The sequence below is a fragment of the Rhipicephalus sanguineus genome, chromosome 4 (assembly GCF_013339695.2).
Source record: "Rhipicephalus sanguineus isolate Rsan-2018 chromosome 4, BIME_Rsan_1.4, whole genome shotgun sequence".
Taxonomy (NCBI): domain Eukaryota; kingdom Metazoa; phylum Arthropoda; class Arachnida; order Ixodida; family Ixodidae; genus Rhipicephalus; species Rhipicephalus sanguineus.
In genome coordinates, this window is record NC_051179.1 from 178,953,867 (window position 1) to 178,964,273 (window position 10,407).

The following is a 10,407-nucleotide window of genomic DNA, read 5'->3' on the forward strand; positions in this document are numbered from 1 at the left end:
AAATTGTAAAACATCTGCTCGATGTCTGCTGTTATCGCCACTGGTTCTTGCCGGAAGGTATCAGTATTCCCACAAGGTTGTTTGTCAGGTCGGGTCCGGTGAGAAGGACACCGTTCAGGGATACTCCCTCGTGCTGAGCGCTGGAGTCAAACACCACACGGATTTGGTCGGGCTTTTGAGGATGGTGAACGCCGAATATGGGTAGATACCAGCACTCTTCGTCCGCGTTAAGTGGTGGAGCTTCCTCTGCATGACCCTTGACGAACAGCTCTTTCATGAAGTTGACGAAGCGTTCTCTTGTCTCCGGGTTCTTTCGCAACGTGCGTCGCAGCGAGTACAGTCGAGAAAGAGCTTGGTTTCTGTTGTTCGGAAGCCGGACCTCTCGGCGAGCGGAAAGGCAGAGGGGCGACCCAGTTGTTTGACTTGTCTCGGTTTAATTCCTTATCCATTATCTTGAGGAATGCCCTGTCTTCTATAGAGAGGGCACGCTCGTTGTCTTCTCGCGTTGTTTCGAATAGGATTAGGTGCTAGGGTGTCATCTGATGGTGTTACTGATGAGAAACCGTTTGGGGCCCGATGTCTATCCGTAGCGCAGAGGACCGGCGCTTCCTTCACGATGAAATGTTTTGTGCATGGGCTGAAGAGAGATGGTCGTCCGTTGTCGAGAACGTGTGTCTTAAACACATTTATAGTGCCTGTTTTGCGTGTCCGACCCACGCAAATGTCTCCGACAATGACCCATCCGAGATCGAGCCTCTGTGCATAAGGAGCGTCAAGCGGCCCGTTTATGGTCTGGCGAACTTTGTGAACTCTGAGTATGTCTCGGCCTAGGAGAAGCAGTATTCTCGCCTCCTCTAGAGGCGGAATGTGAGTTGCAATGGCTGACAGGTGAGGGTAGTTCCGTGCCGCATCTGGTGTTGGAATTTCTTCCCTGTTGTCTGGAATCTCATCGCACTCGAGAAGAGGCGGGAGGGGAAGCTTGACATCACCCGATACGCTCCGTACGAAGAAGCCGCGAGCGATCCTTCCAACAACTTCAGTACTGCCGGAACAAGTATGTAGTGTGTACCTGGTGGGTGTCCCCTCCACACTGAGCTCGTCGAGAAGTTCTGGCCTGACCAATGAACGGTTGCTCTGCTCATCGAGTATAGCGTATGCTCTGAGTGTCGTTTCAGGCTGAGACTGATGAATCACATCCACGAGACAGATTTTAGCACATGATCTGTAGCTGTCGTTCGCGTTTGCTACCTCGGTACGCGTAGATGTGACTCTTCCTTCCGAATGATGTGCGGAGCTGTTATCGCGTTGAGCAGGCTTCGGCGACTCTGAGCACGGAGATGATGGGTGGAGCGCTGTTGCATGGTCACCACTGCTGCATACATGGCACTTCACGACCACCTTGCATTGCCACTGCGTGTGGTTTGTGGATAAACAACATCGTAGGCAGATACCCTGCGCTCTGAGGAAGGTTATCCGCTCTTCCAATGCTCTTTCCCGGAAAGCGCGAACACCGTTCAAGGGGGTGAGGTTTCTTGTGATGCGGGCACCATTTTTCCAAGCTCTTCGACTCGAGCAGCTCCTTTGGAGTGGTTTCTTGGAACTGTTCGAAGGCGTGATCCACGTTTGTTTTTCTTGCTGACACGGATGATTTTTGCCGCGGGGTCTTGGTCGTACTTTCTTCTTTTTGTTGTGTGCACGAAGACGACATATTTTGCGGTTGCAAGATGAAACTAGGATCATTCCTCATGCTTGCCTGATCTTGAACAAATTTGGAGAAAACCACGAAAGGTGGGAATGCAGTGTTGTGTTGTTGTTTGTATTTTGTTCCCACTGACATCCAATTCTCTTGAAGCCCGGATGGTAACTTCGAAACAAGTTTGTTTACACCTCTCGCAGTATCCAAATAGCTAAGACCGGCGAGGTACGGATCAGTCTTTGCAGCTTCGAGTTCCAGCAGGAGGTCGCCGAGATCTTGCAATTTGGCATTATCCCGGTACGGTATTTTTGGGAAGTCCTCCAACCTCTTCAGCAACGCATCTTCAATTGCCTCGGGACGTCCGAAGGTGTCGTCAAGCCGTTTCCACACGACGTTTAAGCCCTTCGAAAAGTCATCGACATACACATATTTCAACCTTCGAATCTGACGTGATGATTCAGGACCAAGCCATTTGATAAGGAGGTCGAGCTCTTCTTGCGCAGAAAGATTACATCTCTGATGACGCCCTTGAAAGATGACTTCCAAGCACGAAAGTTCTCACGTCGATCATCAAACTTCGTCAGTCTAGTAGAAACAAGGCACAGGAACTTAAGGACACCGACAAGCTCCGAGCTGGGGCTGTTGGGCGGCGGCGTGTACGCAGGCGGCTGCTGATAATGATGCAAGTCCGTGTGGCGGTTTGTTGCTTCGGCATGCTCCAAGCTCTGGCTTCTTGCGTGCACAACAGTCGCCCGAAGAGACGCAAGCTCTGCATCACGTATGGTTGCTTGCTCAGTGATGTAGCTCGAAACCCGTTGTGCTCGGTCTATAGGTGGGTGCGGGCGCACACACTCCCCGCCATCCTGTTCTACGGCTGCCTCGAGTGCACTTGCCTGCGCGTCTGCTGCAGCTGCTTCTTTCTCATGCTGTAAGACTTCAAGTTCGGCCTCAATTCTTGCTTTCTCTAGGCGCATCGCGGCCTCTTTACGACCAAACTCAGCTCTTGCTTTGACGGCCTCGGCTTGCGCGCGTGCCTGCACAGCGGCTAGGCTAATCGTGGAGGAGCCCGATCGTCGTGATCGTGAGGAAGCTCTTGAGTGGGCCGATATAGAGAACTGCGAAGCTGTTTCCTGTGCATTGTCGCGTTCTTGTTGCGTAGCCTCACGTAACTTCTCGCTGACGATCGCCTCACGGTCTGCATCGATTGCCTTTTGGAGCTGTAATTCCTGCCTGGCTTCAGACGTGTTCGCCTTGTCGAGAAAGGAAGCGTATCTTGCGGTGACATGCTCGTAGCGCTCGTAACTTGCACGAAGCTTGCGTTGCGGCACTGGTAAACTGTCCTTCCTTCGCGCATGACAGCCTGTGAAGAGCGGTCTCCACGTTCTTCCAAACAGCATCTAGTTTGCGGCAGTGCTCTTCGCGGCATGTTTCATAAATTTCTTGAGCCTTCACCGAAAGTGTTGATGTTCTTTGCGGTCGAATATTTGATGTGGAAGCTTCATCCTCTGATGTGACATTTCGACACTCATGCGTCAGCTTGTCCCGATTCATTCTTGCGTGTTTCACGTTTTGTCTCGAAGCGGACGTATGTGAAGCAAATGGTGCTAAGCTGCGCGTTGAAGGATGAAACGAGCCCACCTTGTTAGCTGCCCTTGTGCTGTCAGCTGCTCAACTCCTGGGCGATGTAATCCTTGCAGTGGGCGAATGTCTGGGCCAAACCGGGGGTCTCGCCCCAGCAGCCCAACCAGCCAGCACCGCTTTTTTACTATGCTGGTCTCGCAGCTCGCATTTGACGGGTCAAAGCGTCCGCTATCCAGCCAGTCAACGGTCGACACTGGTGAACATTAAACAAAACTAACTTTAATTAGCAGGAATAGCAGATACATTTCATTTAAGACATTCACAAGCACTCGGTCCCCGTAAAAAAGCGGTGCTGCTGGTTGGGCTGCTGGGGCGAGACTGCCGCTTGCGTTTCTTCTTTCGGCGGCGGCGTTTTCTCACTCTCCAAGAGCCGACAAGGACGACACCGAGCTGCACTCTAATGGTCGCACGTGTCGCCCGTTAAAGTGGGTAACAAAGGAAGGGGTTCGAAGATAAGAACGGGCCCTCCAGTCGGACATATTTGGGGAAAGGAGGCTCTTTCCGCGGGAAAAGACGCTCCTTCGGCGGCACTTCAAAGGCAAATACACACAGCCCATGGCCGCTCTCTTCAAGAGGGGACAGAACATTACTAGTTAATGAGAATGACGATAGTTGAGTGGAACGGAGTGGTCACCTGATTTGGAAGGGTTACTTTAGCTATTCGCCAGTCGTGAGGAACAATACCAGATGACAGTGACTGCGAGAACAAGGCTGATAACACTGGATCACACGATGTGATCAGAGCTGTAGTAGTTTTGAGGTTATTAAACAAGGCATAAATGCCGGACTCACTCACGATAATTTCTGGCGTAGAATGTTTAGCAGTGACTGTATGTGCGTGAAGAAGTGATGTCTTCATTGGTGAAAACAGATGAAAAGACATTGTTTAGCAGTCGTGAACACTCAGTTTCAGTTACTGGTTCTCCGTCTATAGTGGTTAGGACTATGTCAGGATGAAAACTTGGATTGATTATTCGCCAGATCTATAGCAATTATTGGGTAACATAATGGGACAGGTCATGACTGAAGAAATGACGACGAGTTGTTTTAGCAAGGACTGATACTCCTTATCGCAGACACGGTACTTCTGCCATGACAAAGGGAGACTGTATCAACTGCTCGGCGGTACAGGCGTTTTTTTCTTATTATTAAGACGACGAAGGCGATGTGTAAACCAAGGTGAACTTTTATGATGACGAATGGCGATAGTTGGCATACTTCTCGACAAGGTTGGTCAATGTGGTTTTAAGCGACAGCCAATTTCCTTCAACTGAGGCGAGATGAATATGAGCAAGGAAGTTGTCAGAAAAGATTGTTAGTTCTGTGTTAATAATCTCAAAATAGCGCGGCTATAGCAGTGAATTTTCTTAGCGGTTGTTTCTTTTTTCTGAACGGATGCGTGATGCATCCGGTAATAATGTCATGATGAGATAGACCATTAAAATGCAGCATATCAGTAAAAACGTCTGGGTTGTTCGTCAGGACGAGATCAAGGATATTGCCGCTGTAGCGGTGCGACGGGTGGGACTAATTAATGATTAGTTCCGAAAGGACAAAAACCAAGCAGGACGAAAGAAATGCATGGGCTTCACTGTCACTAGATTAACAGAAAAGAGTGACCCAATCAATGTTGGAAAATTGAAGTCGCCAGAGACGAGGAACATAGCGTTAGAAAAGCGTACGTGTAAGTTAGCATTCGGTGAAATTCACAAGAAATTCACCACACACATCGGCGGCCGATAAAAAGCACCAATCATAACATCGGCAACGCCCAATTTGCACCGTATTCAAGGAAAGTAGAAAGAGTGAGGGGAACAGCGGACATTTGTTTATTTGTGGCTATAAGAACGCCGCCCCCTTTTCTATTTTTTTCTCTCACAACGAAAAAAGCAAGCTTCACATTCACTGAACAGGATGCCATGATCCGGGATAGAATCATCGAGCCAAGTTTCAGTGAACGCAAGAAGTGAAGTACGTGAAAAATCCACGAGTGAACAAGGGCGACAGTTTTGGATAAAACACTTCTAATGTTTATGAAAACAAAATTGGCGACATTCCTTACGCAAGGGCGAACATAGCGAAATGAAGCAGGCACTGGGAAGATGACTATCAAGTTCGACATCAAACTCAACTTATCAAACTCAACTCAACTCAACATTGTCAGAAAACTGATTCATTGCGTTAAGATAGACTAACGTAAGATCGTATTTTCTTTGTGTTTTGTAATGTTCACTGCGACGTCGGGCATCGTATTTTTATTCCCTATTAATTTGCTTTACTCTATTTATGATAATTCAACGTTGTTTGTTTTATTTTACTGTTCTGTATATAGTTTCCACATGTATATTTCATAAGTTTTTTATTTTGTTTGATTACATACTTTGTGTGATGTCACTCCAACATCACACCCCCTTAAAGGATACGAAGAGCGCTCCCTCGTCCAATTTGTGGGTTAACTTATTTACGTGCGTTAGTGCCTGGGAGTGTCAGCCAGCGCCACTTGTAGCCAAGGCGGCGAGTGTGAACACTCTGACAGAGGGCGTCACGATGCGCGGGATATTTACACGAGGCGGCAGATGACCCTAATCCCCGACATGGCTCATCGGTCTGCCAGAACGAAGTCCTCGCTATGAAAGTGCGAAATAAGGGAATGGTGCGAGGGTCCTCGTTTCTTGCCTAAAAAAAAAAAAAACCAACAACCAATTAAGCAAAAGAAAGCAGGCGAACATTATTTGTTGTATTTTACTGTAGTGTAATGACATTATGACCCAGATTGAAGGCAATAAAATGGACGAAAGAGCACCCTTTCCGTCGGTAGGATCCAAACTATAGCAACCTTACAAATACGGCTACGACGAGTGGCGCTGGCTAACACTCCGAGGGATAAACGCAAATAAGTACCCAACAATTTGGATGAGGGAGCGCCCTCCGTCGTAGCTCAATTGTTAGAGCATCAAGCGCGCAATTTGAAAGTTGTGGGTTTGGATCCCGCCGACGAAAGGGTGGCACTAATAAACGCTTGAATAGAACGCTCAACAGAAGGCTGGTGTAGTGAAGTATGCAAACTCGTTGCCCACAATATCGTGGTTACTTTGCCGGGTTACATGTTATCTATTACGTACCATTCGTTCCTCCGACTGGCGACTCATTTTAATTTTTCCAATCGAGACGGAATGTCTACTATTGGACATTCCGTCTCGTGGACATTCAGGCCGCAAGTGCCCAAGTGCGGCCCCCAACGACGTTCTCCTTCATGGTCGGGAGCTTTCGCATCCCTGGTGTGGCGATGAACTGGAGCTGCAGAGTACAGAAGGGAACCTCCAGCTGTGCGGTTACTCCCCTTTGCAACTTTGCTTTCTACACTCGCTCCTTTTTCGAATATAGTCTCAACGCGACTCAGCACACTCCTTCATTCCTCCCATGTTTGTGCGCGCCGTCCATTCAGCCACGTCCCCCCGTGCGATGTCCCTTTCCTACGACAGAAAGTTAAACCGTGGCTGAGCACCTGCAAAAGCCGGGGCACCCCCGGCTTTTGACAGGCGCGGAGACGGCGCCTGCCGTGAGCTGAGAAAGGTCGCACATCAGTGCCGAAAAATGTGGCTAGGGAAGGTTAACTGCATACCAGGAAATGATTTGTCCGAAGTGCTTCCTTACTTGTGAACGGTAAGCTCCTTGCCCTGAAGGTGCTCCTGCGTCTTCAACGAGATTCACGAGGCTTCACGAGGCCGATTTCCCGTCGCAACTCGCACTTTCGGAAAGCCCCCCCCCCAGGGCCGGTGAACACGTCCAGGCACGGCTGAGCTCGTTGCCGGCTGACTCGCAGAGCTGTCGACTGCTCGCAGTGGCGCTAATCGCCTAAAGCCGACAGAAGCGTTCTACTTTACGGCTTTACGACGTGCCCGAACAGCTGAACAAAATGGGAAAATGCTATCAAACCGATCTTTCGCTGCTGATAACGTGGGGCGTTTGTATATACAGTGTAGTACTTCGAAAGCCAGATAAAATTGTAAAGAGCAAGAGCGACGGCTGCATTTAACCCCGCTGCAGCAGAGCTCCCCCATATCGTCGCTACTTTGTGCAGTCGCTGGATATGTTTCTGATCCAACAGGTAACTGACAAACGCGATCTAATGACACTTCTATTTCGTGGTATCGCGGGACTAAGAAGAAATCGAGCACCTCGGTCTCCCTGGATTCATTGTTTCACTTCAGTCCTAGTCTGGGAGTTCTGTGTTTCGGTTGTAATCGCTACGACGCGCACTGCTGAGCTCTCGTGGTCTTGGCTTGATTCAAGCCAGCCAGCCACATTTAAATAGGGCGAAATCAAATTTTCATTTCATATATTTATACTATCAGCCCTTCATTCCAGGATATTGAAGGAGTGCATAACATACATAAAATAAAAACGGCGCACTTATGAAAACATTACATCTCGTGGAACACAAACATGAACTCAAGCTATAGCGCCGTAGTTCTGAGACGTGTGTATACACAAGGGTATCGCTAATAATACAGGCAAGTTTGGCACCCTGCAAATCCCGCAATTCGTATAAGGCATTTTGCAAGCACACAACCATGGTTTTGAAGAATATAGTGCAAGAATCGTTCGAAAATATTAGCATTTTCTTGCGTCTGCTTGTTTGTCCACTCACTTTCTTGTTACGGTTTTTCATAACGCCTCTATGGCTGGGTTTCTGTGTATTTTTTCTTAGCGTCAACAAAAGCGTAGTACCACACAAATTGGCCAAACCCTGCCACTCACAACCGGTCGTCTAAAATGAAGAAGGAAGCGCACGGGGTGGCAACGCCAATTAAGATGGTGCGCGCACACACCAAGACCTATACATATATTGAATGTAAAATCCGCATATGAGGACACGGCATTCAATTCGATGGAAGCTCGCCCCTTTATCGCACCAGATAGGCCCCAAAAGCGAGCGAAAGTGGCATCGATGGAGCCCCAGGCAGAGATGGAGGCTGCTGCTCTGTACAGTCTAGAAACCGACGGTGAACTGCAGCTATTCGAACGAGCCCGCCGGATAGAGGAAGCCACTAAAACCCTGGACTGTATAAGGGTGTTAACCTCGTGAAGACTCCGAGAACATTGATTTGGTTCACAACTGGGGCTAATATTAATGATATCGTGTTGGAGACTATACGCCCCCTCCCCCCCTCCTCCCACATCTCTCTGTTGTTAATAGTTGCTAGGCAGAAGCAGTTCCAGGCCCGACATTGAGGAGGAGTTTCTGGAGTGAGCTGAGATGGTTGCGGAGGGTAACCGTGCGTTAAGAGCGCGCTCCACACCCACCCCCCCTCTCTCTCTCTCTCTTCCTTCGCCTCTTTCCTTGAAAAGGGAAAAGCAAAGTTTTGAAGACCTCCATTTTTAAAGCAGCAAAGGCAACCAATCAATCGCGTTCGTGTATCGCCCCTGTTTGAAGACTCGTCTAAGATTTGCATCAACCTATCCGCTTCTGCTCCTCGGACTGTAAATGTTCAAAACGCTGTCGACGGACCATGGCGCTTGTTTTTTTCTTTTTCTTTTTTTTGTTTGATGCATATCGCCATTACACTATGAACGACGCGGCCGTTGTGCCCGATTCAGCGGCTTCGTTGGCGGTTTAAGCGATTGCGGAAAAAAAGAACCACGGAGATTCCTTCCATTGTCTCGGAGCCGCAGGAAAGCCAGATAAGACCACCACGAGCCGCTATCTATATATACGCGCGTATATATGTACGCATTCTGAGTCGACTCGCGTACAGAGTGCGCGCGGCCTTCTTCTCGTGACTCCGTCGCCTCTTTGTTCGTAGTTCCATCGCTCCTCGTGTTATCACCATGCACGTGGTCCCTCTGCGAGGGCTCGCTTTCTCGCTCATGCAGCTTGGCGGCGAAGAATCAATACAGTGCAGGCTTTTGCCCCCCTGAGCCGCCGTGTCGCGGAGTGAACGGAATGGAAATGCGACGAATGGCGCGGCCCGATCGTCTGGTCGTCCAGCCGCTCACAGTTTTCTCCTTTTTTCCTCGCTTTCGTTGGGAGATTTTCTCTCTATGCGAAGACGTCGACCGAATTGAGTGCAGTGCGTTTCGTTCGGTAGTATTGCTCGGAAGGCAGGAGAACGTTCACTACGGCGATCGACGTTTACAAGAAACTGATGACCGCCGCGGTGCTATAGTGGTTACGTGTCGCTCGTCATGCTGACCCGTAAGTCGCGGGTTCGATCCCGGCCTCAGCCATCAAATTTTCCATGGCTGGGAAATGCTATGTGCATGTACTACGGTGTCGGTGCTTTATGTTAAAGAACACTAGTTGGTCGAAATTTCTGGAGCCCTCCGCTACAGTGTTCCTCATAAACATATCGTGGTTTTAGGACGTAAACCCCAGATCAGATAGTATTATTATTACAAGGAACCGACGAAGTCGAGTCGTGTATATATAGACTTCTGGGGCCGAAAATTGATCGTCGAATAGATTTCATTTAAGCGCTTACGAGGTCAAGCCGAGCTATAACGTCGAGACGAGCTTGATCGACCGTCATGTTAACGCGGTAGGGTCAGCCCGACTTCTGATTCGGCACTCCACACGTCGCATCGACTTCGTTCATGCAAACGATGCTAATGTATACCACTGTGTTAGTTTGCTTGCGTGCATGAGCGAAGGAAGTTAGTTCAATTTCCGATTCGATGTGTCACTTGAGTTCGGGTAAACGATGATTAGGTTACTGCTTAGGTTCGCTTGCAAGATGAGTGTAAGATGAGTCGAGTTGCGTCTGTTTGATGCACTTGCATCGAGTTCGTGTAAGCGATGCTAACGTCGCTGACTATCACCAATGCTCACAGCTTTCTTTATCACTTCACTCTTGCAAATCTAACGCACCCCTCTCTTCTTTTGGTCATTTTAATTTTCCTCAGATGGTACTAAGTCAGCAAATCCTTAGTCGAACAAGAAATGCATAAAAATATCGTAAAACTTGCAAAAAGCCTTCTAAATCGAAATTGTAATTCAGCCGAGTCTATACCAGCACCCTCAGAGAGCTGCGAAATTTCAGCGGAACGTTTATTTTTGTGTGAAGGTG

At 48.7% G+C, this 10,407-nt stretch overlaps 1 protein-coding gene across 1 annotated transcript in view; it reads left to right on the top strand.

Moving 5' to 3' along the window:
* The first annotated feature begins 877 nt into the window (after positions 1-877).
* Positions 878-10,407, top strand: part of LOC119391885 (zinc finger protein 26-like) — a 52,492-nt gene continuing 42,962 nt past the window's right edge. The window contains exon 1 of the mRNA XM_037659536.2: positions 878-888. Within this exon, the coding sequence (XP_037515464.2) occupies positions 878-888 (11 nt within the window). The remainder of the gene's footprint in view (positions 889-10,407) is intronic.